The sequence below is a fragment of the Mercenaria mercenaria genome, chromosome 2, assembly GCF_021730395.1.
Source record: "Mercenaria mercenaria strain notata chromosome 2, MADL_Memer_1, whole genome shotgun sequence".
NCBI classification, from domain to species: domain Eukaryota; kingdom Metazoa; phylum Mollusca; class Bivalvia; order Venerida; family Veneridae; genus Mercenaria; species Mercenaria mercenaria.
Genome location: NC_069362.1, coordinates 41,307,112 through 41,333,422, shown reverse-complemented (window position 1 = coordinate 41,333,422; position 26,311 = coordinate 41,307,112). Strand labels below are relative to the sequence as shown.

Sequence of the window (26,311 nt, the reverse complement as noted above, 5' to 3'; positions counted from 1 at the left end):
GAAATGTCAGAGAGAGAGAGAGGGGGAGAGAGAGGGAGAGAGAGAGAGAGAGAGAGAGAGCAACACGTGCAGCTAGAAAGAGACTTGAATCACGGTATTATACCGGTATAGTACTTGAATATTTATACGGGGTGAAAATGTGTAAGCGGCCGGGTAGCTCTGTTGGTGGAGCATTGGAACGGTATTCTGGGGTCCCGGGTTAGAGTCCAAGTCTGGCTGCATATTTCCTCATTCATTCTGAGACATTTGGTGCCCAACATAGGAAAGTGACAGCATTACATTGTTTGTGTCTGACACATGTAATGGCTTGAGTTAAAATGTACCCGCTGAAATTTGAAGACGAATTTAATTTAATACGTTTGGGAAATACGACACGGTAAAGACTTGAATTTTAAAATGAAAAAAATTGTGTAGGCGACTGGTAAGTTCAATCGGTAGGTCACCAGAACGGAATTCCGAGGTCCAGGGTTCAGGTCCCGGCCTGTCTGTACATTTGTCTCTCTCTGTGACAGAAGCATAGAACGCAACCGCGTCTGTTCATGAAAGGCAATGAAATTTGCAACACCCTTCACGCCTTCTAGCACCGGTTTAAGCAGAATTCTGTTATCGTAAAAGTGAATGTTCCCAGTGATCCGATATGACAAGGAAATATAACAATACTGAATCCAAGTAATGGTAGACATTGTACAGCCGCCAAACGGCATTCAAAGACTGCTGTTGTGATAGTTAATAAAGTCAAAATATAAACTTAACAATGGCCGCAGCTGGCCTATGGTATATTGTACCCTGCATGTTTACGAAATAAAGGGCATTAAATTTTCAGCAAAATGACATTGCTTAAATGTATACAAACACTAAACAGGGAAATATTACCAAACAGCGGTGGTTTTGTATGATTTAAATAGTTCTTAGTTTTTATTTTCACTCTACAGTTTTGTTTCTTACTTTCATTGTTACGTGTAGTGTTTGGTGACATCATATGGCAGACGTGTGCTTGATATGTAGGTAGCCTAAAAGTATGGCTACAGAAACTTATGTCATACTTCTCCATTACAATATTGGGTCTCATTTTAGTTGATTTCACAATGTGCTTGTTTGACTGAAAATATGTTTCTTGCAATAAACATGACCTCGCACTTTCCTTTCGATTTTTGTTCGAAACTGATAGCATTCGTTAAGAAAATGTAAATTTCAGACATCTAAAATGTTTCCTGGTAGGCGCTGCAGCTATTTGAAGTTTGTCATTTTATATAAAATAGAGGGGACAAGCTTTTAGTGTTTTTACCAAAATATAACGGCAATATTTAATTCTTATTATCACTAATGTGTGCAGTAAAACTTTTTATTTGTTTTTTTAAACAAGACCTATGGAATATGTATCTTTTGCATTTTGTTCTAAATGGGAACAACGGACATTTTCAGTCATTTGCGTATATACATTTAATAATCATTATACAAAAAGAACTTGAATGTGCTCTTAATTATTCTGCATTTAAGTCTACGTTCGTAGCAGTGAAACATAATTAAAGTTGATATTTTTTACATCACCATATTTCAATAATTCATGGGGAAAAAAGCCATAGAGTGACATATGTTTCAGAATAACTAACATTTGTGACAGCACTATTTAAAATACTTATAAATGATTACATGTATGTACGTGTGTATAATATATTTTAAATAATAAACTTTATCTTCCATATTGCATATTAGATAATGTATAAGTTAATATTAATTGAAAATGGTATCTTAGGCTCGGTAAATATTTTAAGAAAACGCGTTAATATATAACTACATGAAAATGCATATACATTAAGAATTTTATGATATCACTGGACTTAGAATTAAATATGTACCTGTTTATAACTGCACTCTGCTTGTAGTGCTTCCTTTGCCATCAAGTTGCATGTACCAGTTTGATTGCTATTCACTATTTGAGTCTTTGACCGAGTTTGCTGAAATATAACAACGCATAATTATTTTCAAAGCAAACGATAATAATTGCAATTTTTGATTGTCTGACCGTGTGAAGGTCATTATTTTTCATCAAACACAACGCCATTTCTAGTAATGGTACAAAATCTAATTTTGGCTAAAGTTTCAATTCTAAGTTAAAAGTAAACTGTTAGTTCAGTATCATTTTGCATGACACAATTAAACGATTTCAAACTAATACATAAGTATGTCGTCATTGAGCAGGATTTTCTTAACTTCAGACTGAAGCAATATTATATGACACGTGCCATATATATCGGTACCGCAGCAGCATGTCTACTTTATGGTTTGCAGAGGGAATACAAAAGCTCCCGCAGAAATTAAAAAACAATATAGACCTGGGTTTGGAATACTTAACAAAAGAATAAAATGAACATGTGAAAAAATATACATGTTTTTGAGGAAGTGCAAAAAGTCCAGATAAATTTCGACTGCCTCGAAATAAGCGCATGACTACTTTTTGATGATGTACACCAAGATTTTTTTTTAAATGTAAAGAAGCTGCAGGAAGATTTTTTGTGCGCAATGTTCTGATGTACTGGAAAAATATTGAAGTCCACAAAAGGGCATAACTCAGAAAAAAATCAGCACGGAAGTCTCAATATTATTCGCATGTAAACTTGTTTTAGACGTATACCGTGTAACAATTTATTTGGATGGATAGAAACTGTAGGTGGAAAGTTGAGTATACAATGGTCAAAGTGAATCAGATGTATTTCTAATATTTGTAAAGTCAAAAAGGCCAATAAATCCAGAAGTCCCGATATTGTATTCATGTCCATTTCATGTTGTTGATTTAAAACCTTTTTCAATTTGATAAACACTGAAAAGCGAGTTGAGTCCACAATGTTCTGTTGTAAATTTAGTATTTCCTAGTCCAAAAAGGGCCATTACTCTAGACGGACGGACAGTTCAAGCACAATATGCCTACTGGTTCTTCGACAACAGAGGAGGGATCTAAATTCTGTACAAATGTACCTGTTCACAATGTTTGTTATTTCCATACACTGGCAAATATTCAATTAGGTTTCCAGACTTCATATTTAGCGAAATTCAAAGTTTACAAGCAACTTGAGAACTGAAAGAAAGCTTTAAACGTAGCTACACCACACCACTATCATGTTTTATAAACCATGGTAACACTGCTAACAATTCAGCAAATTATGAAAGTCGTTGCATTTTGATTTTTCAGTTTGCTTCCAGTGGAAACCTGAACTTGATCCGTACCTGTTCTATAAATTGATCACAAACATATTCGTTTTTCTTTTCTCCTGGTATCAACATACTACGACTTCCAGTCGGATAAGCGGATGGATGGTACGATTGCGCTGACTGAAAAACATGTACACAGCACCATGTAAAAGATTAAGTAAATTTCTTTATATTTTTTTTTTATTCATAAGAAGCTAAATTAAAATTTAATCTAAACTATTCTTCGTACAAATCGCTTCCGTATTTTTATAACACTGATCTTCGGATTCCTCCCCCACCCCCGACCCCATTTCGCCCCTTACCATTTCCTTCCCCTTTATCAATATTTAGCTCATATTAATATGTATTTGCTGGATGTTTGAAGCAACCCGTCCATTACAGCTTCTTTTTGTTGTAGGCCTACTATGTAAATGCGTGGCTCTGGGGCTGTGTTTTTGGTGCTCTGTGCTTCCGAGAAATCTACCCTTACCTGTTATCATTTGAAAGGACATAAATGATGACAAATTGATTTACATGTATATAAATAGTGTTTGTAGGGCGGACGGGATCAGAATGCTAGAGAAAAAAGAGATGGCGCAGATGAGATCAGGGATTTACTTAATGATGGAATGAGAAATTCGATTTGTTATTGGACAACAGCTTGTAATTAAGTTACAAAAGACAAGTTCACCAGTTTCATCAAAGATAGTACTTATGTTTTCTAGATGCATCTGTTGAAATACCTGACATTCAAAATGATTTAGTTTTCACATTTCATTTCATTTCATTTTTGCATGCTGAAAGGCAAACTTTGCTCTGTAGAAAGGGTTCTGCTTGAGGAAGCGAATTGTCTAGAAAATACCCCTTCTATAACGATTCAATTCTTTATTGAGATTTGGACGTGTTTCCATAAACAATGTCTTTTTTCACGAATGAGTTAGTTTTAGAGTTTGGTCAGCTTAAAAATTGAACATGATGGCATTTTAATCTTTTGGAGGAATGCAAGAGACTTTCTAAATGAGTGCGATGTTATTTTTATTTCTATACAATATCTTATAGATATACGTACTTTGATTCTAGAATTTATATCATAATAAGCTTTCCGCGCGAGAAATAGGTGAGAAGTGTTTGGACATTTGGTCAATTTACCGGCATAATTACAAAAGTCAGACAGACTTTCCCTTGAAACTTTTAATCGAAATCGTTTCCTAATAATTAGGAAAGAATGTCCCGGAAAATGCAAGGCTCATCCGTCCAGTTCAAGTCAAGTTCCTGGCGGCTGTATAAGAATTTTTACGAATGGTTTTGATTGTTTTCTGAAAAGGCTATGTTCTACTTATTTGGAACCTATAGGTATAACCCGTTGAACTACAAAATTAAAGGAAATCGTGTAAAATCTATACATTTTGTAGAAGGCTAGCGTCCTGTTTTAAGGTAATACAGGGAATCGAATTTTATATATGAGCATTTTGAACCCTTCAAGGGTTTTGTGTTTTAAATGACTGACCCTAGAACTACGAGTACTCACTACGAAAGATACAAGAGAACTGCTTTACAGTATGATATGCATGTATACATTCTTAGAAGAGGCACGCTATATGCTAGTCCGGTGCATGAGGGTAGAGTTTCATTCCATGAATGAGTGAACATTACACCTTCCTGTCTCCAGATTTAAAATTTCAGAATAGTTATATTTTTAAAGAACAAAACAAAAGTAGAGCATTAAACTACATAGAAAATACATATCGACAGTTTCTCTGAATAGTTTCCTAATAACTCAATTTGTTTTGCATAATAATGTATTCCTTCTCACGAGGCTAGGATCACTTTCCCAGAACGAAATAAATGTCGATGTCAAATGATTTAATTTTAAATAAAATATTTACAATTCATTAAGAAGTTCGTGGTTATTTTTGAGACTGTCATTATCACCGACACCAAGAAATAATGTCTGTAACATTAACAAATTATCATCTAATAGCCATCGTATGTCCAGAATCGTCTGTGAAAACACCATAGAAGTTAGTTTAAAATGCTTGTAAAGGTAATTTCCAGTTTGTCCGAAGCTTATTTATCTTTCCCAGTGATAGCGTTCGCTGATATTCTACTATCTACAGCTGTGTAAATTAGAGAGCTTGTCCTTAGAACCAGATATTTAGATTATTAACAGAAAAAATAACTTTATATTAAATGGCCATCATAAAATTTATCACGTACATTTGTTTATCACATGTTTGACGTCGCGAGAGTGTAATAAAGCCATTAAATAAAAATGATAATACACTAGTGTAATAAAGCTTTGATGTCAACGTCATTTATAGTATAGGCGACGTCGGTCTTGTTTATATAGTAAAAGCAAGTCGATTTTTGATGTTTCGACAAAAAAGGCTAACATGTGATAAAAAACATATTACATTTATGACTTTCCACATTGAATTTATTCAACTCGTTTAATAAATTCAATATGAAAAGACACTCATGTAATATCCTCTATTTCACAATAAAATAACATGTTTGTACTTTGTAGGTTTATCATAACCTGGCCTTATATTATATAATAACACTTTTCAACAGAATAAAACTTTTATACTTTGCAGGTTTTATTAATCCCTGTCTTTTTTAACAATTCTCAATAGAATAGCACTTTTTGTATGTTGCAAATTTTATTACGACCTGACTATTTAAAACATGTACAACAATCACATTAGTCACGCAATTTACATGATTAATTATCAATTTTGCCGATGTCCCGTTAACGACATGAAAGTCCGTTGTTGTGAATTTAGGACCCGATTCTATGACACATCCAGCTTCTATTCAATCTATTGATAACGGTTTGTTTTGACCGAATGCATATGCTTTGGTTTAAACTTTGTTATTGTTTTCTATTTTAGCCCTTGGTTTCATTTTGTCGACTAAAGATTCGTCGAATATTAAAACTCCTTCGGAATCCTGTATCAATATGGAAAGTAACATCAACGCCATTCACTTTTAAGTATACGTTTGGCATTTTTTGTTTGAGATTGTCTTGATGGCACTTAGTCAAAAAGTCACATTCGTTTAAGAGTTTAAATATGCAAGTCTTTTTTTCTTTTGCAAATTCTCAGAAAAGCGAAGTCTGTCAAAATTAATGAATTTACAACACTATGCTTTGCTTTAATCTTACAATCTTAAGATAAGCATTATGAGCACCAGTTGTTTATTTCAAATATCGTTGGTGGTGTTATTGTTATTACACATTATGTAATGTTCTAAATAGTCACTCTTATCTTTTGTTTACATATACGTCACTGAGAAATTTTGGTGTTATCTTTTCATTAATCGAAGATAGTGTTTAAACATGTCAATAGGTTTATATATTGAAACGAAACATTTTTTTTTTACAAAATATAAGGCATTGAATTTCACAAATAAATACCTGTTCCCCATACATATACTTGGCTTTTCTTTCTCCACGCAGCATCAAGCTGTGTGATCCTATTGCTAAAGCTGTTTTCTTTTGATTATGTGTATGTTCTAGCTAAAACAACAACCAAAAGGATATGTAAGATATGTAGGATATCCCCAAAATACTGATTATATCTATTATTAAATTGTGATAATTGTACTAAATTAAGATATGTAATTTTATTGTTCTAAAAGCGACTTTACTATTAGCATATCGAAAACAAAACTGCTGGAAAACAAAACTTTTAGACACTGTGGGAAAATTCTAAAATGTGTTGTTCTTTTCTTTTTAAGTTTCCGTCAAGCAATTAAATTTGTTACTTACTTGTTCTCCGTCGGAGTCCTTAACAGATTCAAGACTGGTTCCATCAGTCGATATAAAAGTATTGCTTTCGTCTGTTGGAGCGTGCTGAGATCATAAAAAATCATCATAGCATTAATGTAAAAATTCATAAAATAACAAACAACTGTTATCTACAGAACACTATATATAAAAATGCTTAAGTTAAATCATTGTTAAATCATTGTATGATAGTGTTAAAATTACCTTTGGTAAAACAAAAACGTGATCGTTTTAACAACAAAGATTTTATATACAATTACTTTTGGAATTTTCACTTAACATTTTGGTCTTATATTGTACCTCATCAAGTCTACTTCATAGTTTGCAGATGAAATATAGAAGCAATCTTAAAGATGGCGAAAGTGTATACACGTAGGTGGTAAATACTTTGAAGAAGAATTAAAAGAATTTTTGAAAAATATTGAGTGGTATTTTCTTCAGACAGAGCTTAAAGTCCGAATTTTTCCGACCCCTTCCCAGGTAACTGGATATTAAAATCCAATAAATATGCGCATGTCCACTCAATGTTGATGATTTACACCAGGTTTCATTTTAATTTGATTGAAATTGTAGGAAGCTTATATTACACATGGTTTGATGTAGCTGCAATATATCGATATCAGAATATAAAGCCAATCATAAAAGTCCTTTTAACATACACATGACCACTTCAGGCTGATGACGTATGCAAAGTATCATTTCATTTGGGAGGAAAGGTAATGTGGCGTTGATAAAAATGTTCACAATGATGTAGTTCAAATATCTAATACTATTCTAATCCAAAGGAACAATGGTTCCAAATATCGGAAGGGGAAGTCCAGATAATGTACCCATATCCATTTCATGTTGATGATTTACACGAAGCTCTATTTCAGTTGGATAAACACTGTAGGGGTTGAGTACTTAATGTTATTTATAGATATTATATGTCTTAGTCCAAAACAAAGGTCATAGCCCATGAAAAATGTATCGGACATGAAAGTCCTGACAATGCAAGCATGTCCATTCATTTCATGGTAATGGTATATCAAGTTTCATTTTTACTGGATGGAGACGTTGACTACACAAAAATGTGTGAGAGACATAAAGTTAAAGCATTAGTGCCTGCGATGTCTTCGTCTCTGGGGTAGGGGTGACTTTAAATTAAATGCATAGGTACCTGTCCACCACGTTTGTTATTTCCATACACTGACTTCTTTTTTTCGGGTAGGCTCTGTAAAGAAAATTCCACGATAAGTTTAACTGTAATACTAGCCTTCACGCTGCCTACAAGACGGTTAAGCCCGTCTCACTTCTACGTCAGCGTATTTGCCTACAAGACGGTTTTACCCGTCTTGGAATTTCCCGACATTCAAACCTTAAACAATGCAAATGACGTCACATAAATTTATCCCAGAGCAACCAATCATACTAAAATATTTTTTCCATTAGTGTTTGCTGTTCATTTTAGAATACTTTACACAGGAAATTCAACTGCAGAGCCAAGCAGACAAAACAACTGCAATATTCCGTCTTAACGTCAAATAAGGTCCTTCATATACATTGTTTTCCGAATATAGATCTAAAAGCCAAGCAGATTTTGTAAAAATTGATAACTGTTTACGGTGATTCTTCCCCATATACCACATTCGCTGTCTAAATGACGGGTATACCCGTACCACATCTAAGTCTGCGTATTCCAAACTAAACCAAGATTTTGAGGAGAATAAATCTGTTCATCTGTATGTATTCTTATTCTTCTTTTTTTCAAAAATATAGGTTTTGTATACTTTCTTTGAACAATAAAGCCTTTATACTATTCCGTCATAATACATGATTTCCAGAAAATTCCAAGGCAAATACAGTGTAAATAACAAAAACGGGTGTTTGGCAGCGGAAGGGTAAGTTAAAAAGGGTATAAAATGTGTAACAATAAAGCCAATACATTCAGTACGGTTTTCAGACTTGAACTCTAAATATTCAGCGAAATTCAACATTTGAAAGCAAATTGAGAAAGTATGTTCCTAGATTTTAAGTTCTTAGATTGCTGATACACGCCACTCTACTGATCTGTGATAAACCATGGTGACACTGCTAACAATTCAGCAAACTGTAAATTTTAAAGTCGTTGCATCTACATATTGACTTTTTAAGTTTGCTTGAAGTAGAAACCTGAATTTGAATTTGATACGTACCTGTTCTATTAACTGATCACAAACATATTCATTTTTCTCTTCTCCTGGTATCAACATACTATGACTCCCAGTCGGATAAGCAGATGAATCGTACGATTGTGGAGACTGAAATGAATATAAACAACATCATATGAGAGATTAAGTAAAAATCTGTTTATATATTTTCAAATTAATACCCCAGTCACACATACGGCGCGGATAGCTACGTCTAGCCACGAATAGAAACGTAGTAATCCGTATCGATCCGTACCTGAGCCGTACCTTAAAGTAGTAACCCGTATCAATCCGTACCAGTCCGTACGGCTCAGGTACGGATCGATACGGATTACTACGTTTCTATCCGTAGCTAAACGTAGCTATCCGCGCCGTATGTGTGACTGTGGTATTATGAAGCTAAATTCAAAATTTAACTATGCTTTTCTTCGTTCAAAACATTCCTCCCGTAACTCCTCATATTCGCTTGCGTATGCTTATAGAACTGATCATAAAATTAGTATTAGTCTGTTACAAACAAATGTTTATCTGTCACTTTTTTTGAAAGGCCACAGGTGATGGAAAATTGTTTTACATGTATAAAAGCTAAATATATCTAATTGTTGTAGAACGGTTGAAATACAAATGCTAGAGTTAAACGAGTTGGCACAGATGAGAAAATGGATTTGATTAATGATGGGATGTGAAATTTCATTTGTTATTGGACTGGACAACAACATGTGATCAGACAAAAAAAGCTATATTTTGTACTGCGGCACATTTATGGTAATTAAAGATAGTACCTAAACTTTCTTAATGCATTGTTTGCTATCTGTTGAAATTTAAAACGGAGTACCTGACATTCATAATGATTTAGTTACATTAGTCATATATCTTCTTGCAATTTGGAGGCAATATTTGTTCTGTAATCAGGGTTATACTTGGGAAAATGAATCATGTAAAATGTAGCTATTCTAACCCTGTTTAGATCTTCATATAAATTGGGATGTTTTTCCCAAAACAGTGTCTATTTTGACATCAATTCGTTAGTTTGAGAGGTGGTCAACATATCACTGAACATGAAGGAATTTAAATCTATGTGAAGCATGCAAGAGAATTTTGAAATAAGTGCGAGGCTAATTTGATTTTCTTTACACTTTAAGATACATGTCCTTTGATTCGAGAATTTATTTTATAATACGCTTTCCGCTCAAAACAAATGTGAGAATTGTTTGGGTATTTGAAGTTAATCTATTGGCAAAATAAACAAGTCAGACAGGTTACGAGTTTTTCTTGATACTTTTAATCGTATTCTTTTCCAGCTATTTAGTTTCGGTAAAATACAATAGAAATAGTGGAAACTTCACAGGTCGCTCAATACGGCAAAAACGAAAATGTTGCAGGCTCGGTTTGGTTATGCCTGTTCATGGACGGTAGTGGAAATGCATGCTACCGTCCACGCCCTCTAGCCCCGGGTTGAGCAGAACTCAACATTTACACATGCTAAAAGTACAAAAAGCAATTTAGAGACATCCGCAGATGTATTCAAACGGCGGTGAACATGGAACCTTCAATGATACACGTGTTGAGGCGTGTAATTCCATGCAGAGCGGCGTTTGGTACCCAGATAAAATAATGGGTTTGCCCCAAACGAGAAAACAATGGGCAGAACTAAACAAACTGGAATTTAGGAAGGGGATCTGAGGTTATGGAGCCTGCGTATCACAGGAACTGTCAAAAGACAAAATTAAAAAGCAGGCACCATATCCATGGGGTGATTATACATTACCCAAGGCTATGAAAGCGGGAGGCTCACCAGTTCAAAACTGCATAAGTGCAAGTTTCTGGTGGCTGTTTAAGAAGTTGCAATCGGTTAACGAATAACGTTTTTTTCTGATGAGGCTATACTCTAATTAGGCAGAACTAATGGGCATTGCGAGTTAAACTGCTAAATTCAGGGGGAAACATAGTTGTGCAAGAACCTAAATACCTCTTGGTGAACCTTTTAAATAGAAAAAGTTGTAATACTTTTTGGACAGTGTGTGGACAAAACTGTGCCACGAGTCAGTTTCCTAACATTTTGTGCTCCATCTTTCCATACATCTAGTAAACAGACTTTGGATTATATAAAGTATCAATTCTAGGAAAGCAAATTCCAGATGAATGTCTACACAGCTCCGGTACTCTGTTGTATATTGAGAATCCAGAATTGACGACTTTGGAAGAGCTTTAATAATTCTCTTAATTATTTAAAGAAACCCAGAAAAAACAAGATCAGTCAGCTATTAATACAACTTAGCCGTCCAGATTTAAGTGGTGCAGAATGGTATTTTAGAGTAATTGTAACGCATAAGAAATTGAAAATAAGTAACGAAAAAACACAGATCATACGTCTTCGAACATGCACGCACGCACACCTCATATACAAAGGAAAACCTTGCTGTTCTATATTTTCATTTGGTAATTTACAGGCACGGTATAATACTAAAAAGTCAATACGAAAGTCAAACTATCATGATGTACATGTACCTCAACATTTATTATCAAATGGATAATCATGCGTTTGAAAGTATAGCGATATAAAATTGACTCTGCATAACTATAGCAAAAGTGCCGATTATTCCCCTATTATTCCTATTGATAACATCTTGTGTTTACAAATATTTCTAAATTGCATATCGGTCAAACTACTGCAGTTAAACAATCTTTTATAAATGCAATACAAAGATTGCCAATATAAACAGAGCTAGTGTCTGGTGTTTTTTTTTTAAAGAAACAAGTCATTTTCCTTTTGCAAATTCGCGTATCATTATTTTTATTTGAAATGTTTTGGATGGTGTTATTGTTGTATACCGTCAGTGTATGATGTTTGTAGAAGCAAGATAGACAATCACATCTGTATGAAGCCTTTAAAACAGCACGTAAAAACTAAGAAAAAAAAATCAAACGTGAGGAAAGATCATCTCTGTGTGAAAAAGTTCTAAATGCCAAAGGTGACTCGAAAAAGCTTTATAGATTTGTATCTGATACAACTGGCACCAGCTCTGAGAACCCTATGCCAACTAGACATGACAGCACACTGGCAGAGAAATTTGCAGATCATTTCATGTACAAAATCGAAAAGATTCGAGAATCGTTGAAACATTTCGATAATTTTTAACCATGCGAAAAAGATATTCCTTGTTTTGACAGTCTTAAAGATCTGAATGAGGAAGAAGTTAAAAAACTTATAAACCAACTACATACGAAATCATGTGAACTTGATATTCTACCAACAAAAGTGTTAAAATTGCACTTAGATAAACTATTACCTGTTATTACCAAATTGGTAAATTTGTCGTTGCATGGCGGCATCTTTCCAACAAAATGGAAACAGGCCATTGTAAGACCTTTGTTGAAGAAAGTGGGACTCGAACTTGAATTCGCAAACTACAGGCCTTTTAGTAACCATTTTCTACCCAAAACCAATCTGCTTACAGGATAAAACATTCTTGCGAATCAGCATTGTTACGTCTAGTAAATGATTTACTTGATGCTATGGAGAAGAAAGAAGTTACAGCTCTAACTGCCATCGATCTCAGTGCCGCCTTTGATACTGTAGACCATGACATTCTCGTTGACATACTGGTATGCGGGGATACTGTTTGATGTTATTCCGTCATCGATTTCAGACTACGGCTTTGCGGATGACCACACTGCTTATAAACGCTTTAAACCATCATCTCCAACAGTCGAATCCCAGGAAATACAAGAACTTGAACAATGTGCAATAACAATCAACAACTGGATGAATGAAAATAAGCTCAAAATGAACACTTCCTAAACCGAGTTCAACATGTGTGGTAGTAGGCAACAACTCTCGAAGTGTGCAACTGAGAAAATATTCATTGTAGGTGATGAAGTGAAATCAGTGAGCTGTATTCGATATCTAGGTACATACCTGGATAAAAACTTGTATCTAAAAGAGCATGTAAAACGAAAAAGTAGAACAGCAATGCTCAACTACTTCAGAATAAAAAGTATCCGAAAATATCTTACCAAAGAGGCTGCCGAAACTCTTGTGCTGTCATTGGTGATATCCCATTTAGATTATTGCAATGTCATTCTCTTTATGGTATTGCTCAAAGCGAGGTAAACAAAATGCAAGGAATTCAGAACATGTGTGCAAAACTTGTCCTAAATCGAAGAAAATATGACAGCTCCAAGCAAGCGCTCTATGATCTTCACTGGCTACCCATCAAAGCCAGAATCACATTCAAAATGCTCACCTTCATGTATAATTGTTCAAAAAGAAAACTGCTAGCAAAAAAGCCTTTCAGAGGCACTTTTATGGGAACATTCTGACAGTTGTGACTTTTTCTTTATATATATACGTAAAACAATTGAATGCGTTACTTACTTGGTCTTCACTTGAGTCCTTAACAGATTCAAACTTGATCCCGTCAGTTTTTGTGAAAGTGTTTTGTTCAGTCTGACTAGCCATTGCCTTCCGATCATCGTCTGTTTCAGCTAGCTGAGTACGCGTAAATTCAACATATTAACAGAAATGTAAATACTACAATATAGATATTTGTTACGAATGGTTATTCCGTGCGATTCTATAAAACCATAATCTACAGACACTTGGAAACTTTGGCTTGCCCGAAACAGGTGTTACTTTGGGCAACCCATTTGCCACGGAGAATGCAGTAACAGTAAAAATGCTTAAGGAAGGTAAATTATGATATGAAAATGTCACTGTGACAATAGTTTAAGGACAGTTTGCTGTGGCGGAAAATTCTAGTCAACTGTTGGTCGAATGGTCATTTGTCCCATAGTTTAAGGTTAGTCTCGTAAAGCAAGGGATATCATTTAGGCGGTATTTTTTCTTTTAGGGCTTGGATTGATTACTTCCCCTGATCTCGGTGAGTAACTGGAGTGGGGAGGAAAGTCTGTCTAGCATCTTCAAATTCAATAGTAGCAATTAGAGGCCAGGGTTCTCTCGATCAGCTATGCTAGGTGGTTGGCAGATGCGTTTATGGTATATTGTGATCATAAACATATATAACAGTTAGTGCGTCTATGATTATAGCAATCATAGACATGTAAGTTTACGGTTATTGCTATCATGAACAAATATGTGTAATGCTGCGCATTTGTGGCTGTTGCGACCATAAACAGGATGATTAGCGATCATATGCGTTTATTTTCATGTGCGTCTATTATCAAAGCGATCACAGACATAGACACTTATAGTTATTGCGATCATGAACGAATATGTGCAATGTTGCGCCTTTATGGCCATTGCAACCATAAACACAATGAGTACAAGATATAAATGACCATAACCTTTCGATCTTCGATTGGCTTTGAAATTTCATAAATCTCTACTCGGCAAAATCTGATAACTGAGAGAGATGTCTGTGATGAAAGGTTTCCAAATATATTTTTGTTCGTTTATTTGAATCATATGTTCAGTTACAAAAATGTTTAATTCTTGTCATTTGGTATGACAATATGCATAATAACAATATAACAATAATTATGAAATTATAAAGATTGTTTATTGGCAAATATTTGTCATAAAATAAAAATAGTTAGTTTCATTTTTCATTTGCAAGTCCTCGTAACAGTTTTGTATTTGAAATGTTGGTGGTGGTGTTATTGTTATTATACAGTCAGTATATGATGTATTCAAATTCTGAATGCTTATTAAAGAACAAAAATACAACCAATAAGTACCTGTCCTCCATATATATACTTGGCGTTTTTACCTCCATGTAGCATCAAGCTCTGTAATCCTACGGCTAAAGCAGTTGTCGTTTGATTGTTTGAAAGTGCTACCTAAAACAGCAACCAACAAGATAACATGTAGAATATCCTCAAAATACTGTTCATTATTAAAGTAAGATAACATTCTACATATGAATATGTATGTTCATTGTTCTTAAGGAGGCTACTAACATTGTAATAACAAAAAGAAAACTGCTAGCAAAAAAGCCTTTCAGAGTCACTTTTATGGGAACATTCTGACAGTTGTGACTTTTTCTTTATATATACAAAAAACAATTAAAGGGTTATTTATTTGGTCTTCACTTGAGTCCTTAACAGATTCAAACTTGATCACGTCAGTTCTTATGAAAGTGTTTTGTTCAGTCTGACTAGCCTTCTGGCCATCGTCTGTTTCAGCTGGCCGAGTACACGTAAATTCAACATATTAACAGAAATGTAAATACTACAATATAGTTATTTGTTACGAATGGTTATTCCTACGATTCTATAAAACCATAATCTACAGAACACTTGGAAACTTTGGCTTGCCCGAAACAGGATTTACTTGTTCCGGGCGACCCAAGTTACGACAAAGAGCTTAAGAAAGGTAAATAATTTTTACATGAAAACGGTATAATATAAACAACGAACATTCTATGTATATATGATTACTTTTAGAATTTTAAATACACATCTTGTGCTTACTTTTTACGGTAAATACTGTATGCAAAAAAGGAGTAAACGTTTGTTAAAAAACATTACATTTTTCAAAATGCCAATTTAATAATTTGCTTATATTTAGACTGACGGTTGAATTTAATTAATTTATTTATGTCTACGTTTCTATCAGCAACAATGAAAACGTATTTTATACATTTCCCTGAGAAGAAAATTCACGAAAATGGTTACAAATGTGTAATTTTAACTATTTGTTCGATGTCTATTGTAATGACGTTTATTGTATGAAACTTTGGCAACATTTTAAACACAAAAGAACAGTTATTGGCAGGTCACAAAAGTTGATGATATTAAACACTCTTTAAAACTTTATGCCGAGTGTATGTCTTTTGACAGCTGATATTGCACCATACGAAAAAGAAAGTTCTTGTATTGGCAAACCTCGTTGTCTTCACTCTTTGTATCTTGATCACTTTCACATTGTAAATGTAACTGAAATTACAACAAAAGAGTTTCGAAATTGCAAAAAATATACATGTATTAACAATGCTTTTCTTTCCAACTTTACGGTCTTATTGTTTTGTTGTTTCTTTTTGTTTTATTTTTAAATATTAATTGTTTCACATCATATAAAATAAACATTATAGAAAATTAAAACTTGAAAAAAAAACGGGTCGGTTATTTAATAAAACAACTGACTTTACAAGTCAAAAATACTTGATCCACTTCTGTTATATGCTTTCATGTTATACTTATTTCTTTCCTTTGTTTGTGCAATAACAACTTTAATTACTTAATCAAAACATAGATAACATTTGATCTTGTCTTAATATTGATTTACAGGTTTATGTCGCCTGTTACATTAAATTAACTTTCGTAAAACTACAGAACGTTTACGAACTTTTAATACGATATCATCTTACCTGAAATATTTCATCTGCTTTCATTTCGTTTATTACCGACTTCGTTTTATAATTTGCCATTGTACCTGAAAAAGACTGATAATAAGATATGCTAAAATCACAACATGAAAATTTCAGAGACCGTCATTCAGTACCTATAACGAACTTTTTTTCTGAAATATTAAATCAATTGAGTAACATATAGGTCAGAGACCACCAATTCAAAAAAGTACAGGGAACTTACTGGGAATGAGGTAAGTGTATACCTGGGAATAAGGTAACGTCAGTGCGTTTTGATTGGTCAGTCATGTAAACAAACCCAGGAAGTGATTATTTTTTCAAAATTGATATTTTTTCGCTGCATTTACAGTATTTTAATTATACATTTTGACAAAATTTGCTATATTTTATGTGTATTGAAAAAAAGTTTTATCAAACGAATTTCTCCCGCCATGCCAATGACATAAACAGGGGGTCATCTCATTCACACGAAAATTACTTAAACAAAGTATCACTATTCATATGTTTTTCGTCCGATATTTTGGTAGAACTAAGATAGTTCTTGAAAAACTTGTAATTAGATATACATGTTTCGATGTATGGAAGGCCGTACACGCCAAAATGTTACAATGTAAGTCTATGGGAAAACAATTGGTGGTCTCTAACCTAGAGCAATTATAGGCGTATGCTAGATAAAATTTTCACGAGGCAGAGATCGCATGACGCACCGATTACGACACCGTTTCCGGTAAGGTTTCTCGGTTTCGGATAATCGGAAAATTGGCGCGTTTATTTCTAACGCTTGATCAAAATAAGTCCAAATGATAGAATGTATGTTTTAGGACAGCGTGATAACTTTTAACTGATACTGTGCCGTCACGTCCAAGCTTATTCTGAGTATTTCTGTAAGGAAGTCCCCAAAGAAAGCGTACGCAAGATAAAAATTTCACGATACAGAAATCGAACAACGCACCATTTCCGGTAAATTTGCATGGTTTTGGATATTCGGACAATCGCCTAGTTTATTTATAACGCTAGATCAAAACTAGTCCATAATATAGGATGTATGTTTCGGTACAGCGTGATAACATTTGACTGTCTCAGTCCCGTAACGTCCAAGCTTATTCTGCATCTTTCTTTAAGGAAACCCCCAACGAAGTCTGTTTTGACCGTTTCCTTGTAGTATATATGAATTTTTCAAAGTATTTATAAAGTTTACGGGTCTGATATTGAATTTGTGTTGATATTAAAGCATAAAATTGTCACGCTGACATTTTTCAACGTATATTTTGTGTTTTGTTTCTGACATTTTGGTATCATCGGCAGTTCGAGGTGTACTGAAATCGGTGTCGGGGTAGATATCTCCTTGCATATGTTCACATCATAAAAATCTCTTATTTAAAATTATGAGTTACAGTTAACTCATTTAACGTTTCTTTATAGATATTTATGTCTAATTTATTTGAGTCTGGCCAGACTTTTATGACATTTTTTTTTTATTTTTAACGGTTTTTATTATGGCATGAAGATCATAAACCAGCATCATAAAAGGGCAATATTTCAAAATGAAATTGTGAAAACTCTAATTCGGTGACCACCCATTTTATTTTTTTTTCGTATATTTTTAAAATAAATATTATATTCTGCTGTCCTTGCAAGTTTAATCAAATTCCTTTATGTAGATTTGGAAATATTAACTGCTGAAGGTAATGTACAATATTTTATAATTATGTGCTTTTTTTGACTTCGAAAACAACAACAAACAAGTGTCATGTAACTATTTCTTGAATTACATTAAAATTTCTTTTTGTTTTGAAGAGAAATAATCATGTCTTATAAGATTTGACTATTAGTTATACTTTATGAATCATTTATTTGATTCCTTGATGTTATATGCTATGGCAGACACGCTCTAGATTACAGGAAACACTTTTACCCTAGTCATGTATTTTAACCTGAAATGATATGAAAACGAAGACAGTGACCACCATATTTCTTTTTATTTTTAGGTTACTTATAGAATGAACTAACAATATGGAATATGAACAAAATCTGTTATTGGAAAAAAATGGTGAAACTCTAGCATACGCCTTTAAGAGCGTTTTACTGTTCGACTAACGCAACAAGCAGAGCTTGATGTTTGTACCTCATTTTATCTTACTTCACCTATAACTGAAAGTACGGTTCGTACTTCATTAACGCACAAACAAGCTGACAGATATCAAAATCAATATTGTACTAGTTCGAACCCGATTTGTCTTGATTACTTTCATAAATAATGAAGACCCGGTAAATACTTAGTTCTTTCGGAGGAGGAGTTTATAGTCACATCTGGTTGCGTAAAAATCTAAATTCAGATGAAATTAGATATAAAAAGAATTGTCATCATGACAGTTGATTGATCTTGCAACACGTGTTATAATGGTCTTGGAGAATGTTTGTAAAACATGTACAGAAATGTCATTACATGCTTCTTGAATATAACACAACTAGTCATCATTCAATGAAAAAGTATTAATTTTGATAAGCATGTTTTTACAATAACGTCCAAATAGCAGAGATAATTAAATACTTATCCGCACGGGAACGTAATATATCAGTGGAGTATTGTAATATACCAAGACTCTTATCATTAGTGAATGAACAGGTATGTAGTCCTGTATGATATTTGATCTCGGGGTATATAGTGCATTAGGTTAAATTGCATGTACTACAATTTGTACTTTGCCTGTGATTACAAGGCAACCTTGAAAACTAGCAAATAATTTTGTACTTTGTTCAATTGATATAATTGTTAATTGTAATATTTCTCTGTTATTTGAAATACTATTGAACTTGGAATTTAGAAAATTTAGTGTACAACTGTGCAGGTATGTAAAAATCCAAAATGTCATATAAGTTATATAACGTAACATTATGCTGAAGATTTAATATATTCTTACTTTAGTAAAAATATATATACACTAAAGGTGTATATTTGCAAAAGTATGCACTGTAACATTGATTTGCACTTAATTGCTATGCTCTGAAACTAAACATTTATTTTGCAAGTATATATTGTGTTGCCCAACATACAATGCTATGATGTAACGTAAGCATTAGGACAATAATAGTAAAGGAGCAGCTTAACAAAGGATGATAAACTCATTGGTAGATATGGTAGACATATCATTGCATAGTCGCATATTCGCATGTTCGTTTGTATTATTCATTCCCCAACCTGAGAAATCTGGAATAGTCATTTTGGTTTTCAGTGCATAATTTAAACGTCAGCTTGTTGTCGCAACGTGCGCGTGAACGCTATGGACGTCACGCGATTATTTCCATTACAACGTTAAGAAAACATTCCACGTCTGATATGAAAGCGTTCAATATGGAAAAATATTGCACGATCGTGGTCCATTGAAACTAAATGGAAAATAATTTAAGGTATGTAATAATTCATATTATTCACACTTAATTTTTCTGCAACGTTGTAATGTGCATGACTTATATCACTTACGTCTATGCATTATCATCTAGATGTTCTCTCTCCAAAAACCATAAACTATGGTATAAAGACATCGATTATAGACTTTACCTACTCAAAAATCTAAGGGGAACAACTATTGGTCGACTAATAAACGGAAGCAAACATAACATTGATCAAAATTGAAAGGAAAACTAAATAGGTCCTTTTCCGAACAAATGATCAGGCAAACAAAATATGATCTACATTGTTTAAAACTCTGTATTCGGTACACAACATACACATTATTCTCATGGCTTACACTGACAATCATTTTATAAATGTAATGTAAATGTAATGATGCACTGATAGAAAGTTTAGCATAAAAATAAAACAATGCTTGAATGCCTTTCAAGAAATTGTACAATATGTAGAAATGTTACATCAGATAGAGTTTTAGCTTTTTAACTTAAGCTGTCTCCTGGAAAATGTTACTTCATACAAGAAAAAGTGAAATTCTTAGGAAAGGTCATTAGCAAATGTGGCATAGCTACAGATCCTTCAATTATAGAAAAGATGAACAACTCCAAGAAATGCTGATGAATTGAAATCCTTTATTTCCTTCGCAGGAAATTATCGCAGATTTATTCGTGACTTCTCTAGAATTACAAAACCTCTTACAGACCTGATACCTGGAACTTCAACAAAAAACGCTCAAAAAAACCCAGAAAGAATGTATATGGACCAGTACTGAACAGCAAAAATATTTAAGGACTTGAAAAAGAAGAAGAAGAAGACATTAACGTAACCGCCTATACCTTTCCTGACCTCACGAAATAATTCGAGTTACACACGAACGCGTCTTCATTATCCTTAGGAGCCGTCTTATATCATGGCAGACAAGTGGTTGCGTATACCAGTTGATCTCTCACGGAATCAGAAAGAAATTACTCCGCAAACAAATTGGATTTTTTTTCACATAAATGGGCTGTTACTGAGAAATTCGAATACTACCTTACATTGAGCCATTTTACGGTATTGACAGGTCTATAACAATCCGCTTATTTACAAATTAACAACAGACAAGTTAGACACAACGGGCAACGATGTGATTCCACATTAGACGAATACGATTTAGATATCTTGTAATAGACCAATCTTACGCAACATAGATTTTGATACGATGAAACGATATCCTTATGAAAGGTTAAACACTGGAAATGAAACCATGAAAATAGATGACAACACAGAGAAAACTATATGTAAGAGTATCATATCACCACCTTACATAGAAGTCAGATAAATATACTAGAGGCAACAGAAAAAAACAGGTGTGATTATGTTATGTATATGATATTCCTTCATCTTTAAATTTTCTTGATTAGTCAATGTTTACTGATCTAGTTTTAAGACATGATTTAAATATGTTGTTATAAACTGTGTTTCAGAATATCCTACCTTGAAACTGATAAACAGTGTATAACAATTATTTTTAGAAAAGATTGTCCTTGATTTTTCCAGAATGTTTTTTTTATTATTTTTAGTGTTACATTAAGTTCTGGAACCCCTTATGATATATGTATTGTCTGACAATAGGCCAGAACTTAGATTATAGATGTTAACGAAAACTTTCCAGTATTTCTTAATATCAACTAAAAATTTGTAGATTTTAAAAGCTATTTTGAAGAGAAGAATTATAATTTTTGGATATACTTAAGTTACTTTTGAACTGTTGTGAAATATTGTGAAATTTATTCTGACTGAATTTAAATTTGACCTGGACAGGATTTGGACTATCTTAAATATTATTGGATTTTACTGCTCTCTGACACTTTTGAAGGTATTTGAATTGTTACTTTAGTTCATTAATAAAATTTTGTTATTGCTAATAGTTGCTGGTTTGTCTTTCTGTTACTTTTAACTACTGTTACAAGAAATTGTTACAATCTTACGTAACAGAAATTGGAGGCTCGACCAGGAACAACCGTTCACTGCTATATTTTTGAATTTAATATTTTTAGACTTTTTGGCTACATTTTACAGATTTTTTGTTTAGGAAAACTTCTTGAATTTTCTTTTTTTTCTTTTTTTTTGTACATTATACATACTTGTATCATAGCTCGGTGTTTTTCTTACCAAATTTGGAGCAGGTAACTCGTATACACTGAGTACAAGGTGCGGTAACTAAGTGTGCAGGTATTTAATACCCGCACGCTAGTTACCGCACTGTTGGATAGGAAAGTATGCCAGCGTGTCTGGAACAGTAGACAGCAAAGTGTATTTTATTGATTTTCTGCTCTAGCATTGGTTTTTTTAACCTGGGCTTTACACATTTGTAAAGCAAGGATTTTAAGAACTCACTGAACTGCTGTATATTGCAATGTGGAACGCCTACAACTACCATATATGGATGGCTATGATACAAAACAGAAAGAACATTAAAACTCTCGGGTAAACGATTTATACTCGGGGGCTACGCCCCCTCGTACAAATCGTTTACCCTCGAGTTTCAATGCTCTTTTTATTACTAGCAGCTATCACAATGTCTTTTAACTTTGATAAGTTTGTGACTGAGACATCCCAGGAGATGTTCCAGTTAGCTAAGAAATCTTATTTACTTCTGCTTGCCGAGCATTATAACATTTCTGAAGAAATTAAGAATATTGTTGTGTAGTATTTCATGAATTAAGACATTTTTTATTCATCTGCTGAGTCATTGGTTGTAGAAACTATGTCATATTTGTAATTTAGAGAAATGAAATTAAAGTTGGAATTTCAAGAAAGAGAAATGGAGAGAGAAGAAAAAATGAAAAACAAAAGAAATAGGGAGAGAGATAGAGAAGAAAGAGAGGGAGAGAGAAAGAAAATTTGAGAAAAAAGAAGAACGAATGCAATAAGAATTTGAAATGAAATAGTTAGAATTGGCAAGTAGAAGTGCAGAACCTCAAAGTTCTTCCCATTTTGATGTCACCAAACATATAATTTTAGGTCTATCTTTTCAAGAAAAAAGAAGTTGGCAAATATTTCATGCATTTTAAAAAATATAGCAGAAAATCTTAAATGGCCTAAAGAAAATTGGAGTCTTCTAATTGGCAAAACCCGTAGATATTATACACAGCTGACTGTAGAACAAATCTTGAATGGCTAAGAGCTTGTTCCTGGGAGTTACAGACAAAAATTTCGAAATTTCAGAAATGAGCCTGACCAGACCCATGTTGAATTTGCCCGACTTATAGAGCAGTTATTTGATAGTTGCTGTATATCAAAGAAGATTGGTACTAGTTATGATAAACTTAAGCAGTTAATGTTTTCGACTGTGCTCGAGAATATCCTACCTTGATACTGATAAACAGTGTACAATGTATAACAATTATTTTTAGAAAAGATTGTCCTTGATTTTTCCATAAAGTTCGTTTTATTCGTAGTGTTACAAACAATTTTGGAACCCGTCATGAAATTTTAAATAGGGTACTTCTGTTAATAGGCCAGAACTTAGAGAATAGAACTTAGATTATAGATATTAATGAAAAATTTTCAAACTGTGAATGATTCATTAAAAGAAATGAACGTTAAATTTAAACTGGTGAACATTGTTACAACTTACTCTCTTGAATCAGTTTCAATGGACTATCTTACACTAGAACCATCAAGAAGGCATAGCAACATTCTTGTGAATAGTTTAGAAACTACCGACTTTAAGCCAATCTGACCTCACTTGACCCCTCACCCTCTTTTAAAAAAAACCTAATGCCGATCAATTCAAATTTAAAAAATCTAAAGTCAGCCAGTCTTAAAATACTAACTCAATGCATTTGTACCCTGAAAATCTTTGATGGACGTAAGGTTGAAGAGTCAGTCTGACCTTATTTAACCTTTAATCCTCAGTCTGAACTGACCAATACCAGACAATTTAAAACCCACACAGGTTTTAAACCCAGTAAAATGTTTTAAATACATATGACATAGATGAGTATACAGAATAAAATATATTGTTTGAAAGAAAGAAGATTTACTGATAATATAAATCCCCATTATGTTATAGCAAAAAACGGGAGAAAAAATGATAATGGCTACCTGTTCATCTTGTGGAAGAACGAAATCAAAGATTGTTAAAAGTATTATGAAAGCAGGCAATTTAGATATCCATAAAGCAATGTTACCTTTATTACCTAAAAAGGCTTAACACTTCCAGGATATAACTATTGTGGACCAGGAAATCCTTTAGATAATGGACCTCCTGTCAACGAACTGGACGCAGTATGTAAGACCCATGACTTTTGCTACGACAGCGGTGTAAAAAATGTACATGTGACAAACAAATGCTTTCCAACTTAAATAACACTAAATCAAAAACATTTGGAGAAAAGATTGCAAAACATTTAGTTGTAAAACCTGCAATTAAAACGAAATATAAACTTGGTTTTGGACAAAAACGAAAGTCAAAAAACAGGAAAATGGGGTAGAGTACACCCCCGAAATAACTGTACCAAGCTACCGCTGGAGTGATGAATTAGTAGAAGAATTACACAAACCAATTAAACGAAAATTTAGGAAACGAAGAGTGATTGTTAATGATATTGATGATACTTGGTCTGCTGATTTAGTTGATATGCAAGCCTTTTAAAAATATAATAAAGGTGTAAAGTACTTGTTAACCGTTATTGATATATTCAGTAAATATGCTTGGGTTATTCCATTAAAGAATAAAACTGGAGAATCTGTTACTGAAGCATTTGAAAAAATAATTTCTGAAGACAGAACACCAACAAATTTATGAGTAGATGAAGGAAAAGAATTTTATAATAAAAAGTTTGAATCATTTTTGAATAAAAATAAGATTAACATGTACCATACATTTAATGAAGGTAAGGCTGTAGTAACTGAAAGATTCAATAGAACTTTAAAAAGAATAATGTGGAAATATTTTACAGCAAAAAATACTTATACTTATTTAGATAATTTGCAGGATATGGTTGATAAATATAACAAAACAAAACACTCTAGTATAAAAATGACACCAACCAAAGCCAGTAAAAACTTAAATAAAGGTACTGTTTACTTTAACTTATATGGTAATTTAAAGATACCAAAGAGTAAACCAAAATTTAAAATTGGTGATCGAGTTCGCTTAAGCAAACCTAAAAGACATTCTGAAAAAGGATATACACCAAACTGAACAGAGGAGATATTTATAATTCATGGAATTAATAATACAAATCCCAGAACATACACTATAAAAGATTTAAATGACGAAATAATTCAAGGTTCATTTTATGAACAAGAACTTTTACCTACCACACAAGAAGTTTTTAGAATAGATTAAGTTATTAGACGAGACTATAAGAAAAAAACAAGCTTTAGTAAAATGGAAAGGTTACAATGAAAAAATTAATAGTTGGGTTCCGTTTAGTGAATTGGAAGAAATTTAAATTGAAAATACATTATATAAATGAGTAATAAAAATCTAATTTCTAATAATGGAATAGAAACAATAGACCAATTAATTATTCACTTAAGGTAGAACGCGACACTTTGCGAACTTTCGAGTAGCGTCTTGAAATTTTGCATGTGTAAAATTGACCATATTTTAAACAAGATGCAGTTTATTTTATACCAATAGAGCCAACCAGTTTTTGTACACGAGACGTCAAAGTTGACCACCAAAGCCATTTTTTGAAACTGACGTTGACGCATATCCTTGGCAACTGTTACGGAAACTGCAACGGCACCAGCCAACAAATTTTCTCAAATTATACATTATTCGACGAGAATTAATTTTTCCTTCAGGGTGATGTAAAAATCATTGTTTTACACTAACAAATATTTGAGAAATGGAAAGAAAATCGCCGTTTTGGACTAAAAATTGATGTTCAGTTTCGCAGCATTTTTCGGCTTTAAATCAGCATATTACAAAATCCCTGAATTAAATTTTTTGATTTTTTTTCAATAAACTATGTTTAAAATGTATACTGAGTCTAACAGACAAATAAAACTGGGGGGTCACCGACTTAGGTTTTTTGGTACATGTGATTTTATTTCCCCCACCCCCATGCGTAAAATGACGTCGCCGCGTATCCTTGTCAACACTGTTTCTGTTAGCATTTACAGTTTTCCATTGAAATAATCCACTATCGGTATCTTCGGTATAACATGTTAAGAACAATGGAGGTTTTCTTATTATTTGTTTTTCTAGTTTACTTACTTTTTCGTTTATATTATTGAATATTCCCATTAAATAAAAAACACAGTAATTAAATTAAAACTTTAATTAACTAAATAGAATCTGACATAACTTCCTGGTTTTATGATAAATTTACCAGAACCTTCAAATTGTCCTGGTAAAATAACAAATGGCTCAATTGTAAACATCATTCCTTTTTTTAAATTAATTTTATTTTTTTTTCTTAAA

General features: G+C 33.1%; 1 protein-coding gene across 9 annotated transcripts in view; it reads right to left on the bottom strand.

Annotated features, from left to right (window-relative positions):
- LOC123563802 (uncharacterized) overlaps positions 1 to 26,311 on the bottom strand; it is a 46,034-nt gene that overhangs the window by 8,266 nt on the left and 11,457 nt on the right. For 7 of the 9 annotated variants that reach the window (XM_053536146.1, XM_053536167.1, XM_053536175.1 and 4 more), the window contains exons 2-11: positions 16,476 to 16,550; positions 15,994 to 16,044; positions 14,845 to 14,946; positions 13,523 to 13,636; positions 9,151 to 9,255; positions 8,136 to 8,189; positions 6,959 to 7,042; positions 6,605 to 6,706; positions 3,223 to 3,327; positions 1,857 to 1,955 (exon numbers count right to left, since the gene is read on the bottom strand). In XM_053536146.1, the coding sequence (XP_053392121.1) occupies positions 1,857 to 1,955; positions 3,223 to 3,327; positions 6,605 to 6,706; positions 6,959 to 7,042; positions 8,136 to 8,189; positions 9,151 to 9,255; positions 13,523 to 13,636; positions 14,845 to 14,946; positions 15,994 to 16,044; positions 16,476 to 16,550 (891 nt within the window). The remainder of the gene's footprint in view (positions 1 to 1,856; positions 1,956 to 3,222; positions 3,328 to 6,604; positions 6,707 to 6,958; positions 7,043 to 8,135; positions 8,190 to 9,150; positions 9,256 to 13,522; positions 13,637 to 14,844; positions 14,947 to 15,993; positions 16,045 to 16,475; positions 16,551 to 26,311) is intronic. The other 2 variants (XM_053536193.1, XM_053536195.1) reach the window with 2 other exon arrangements.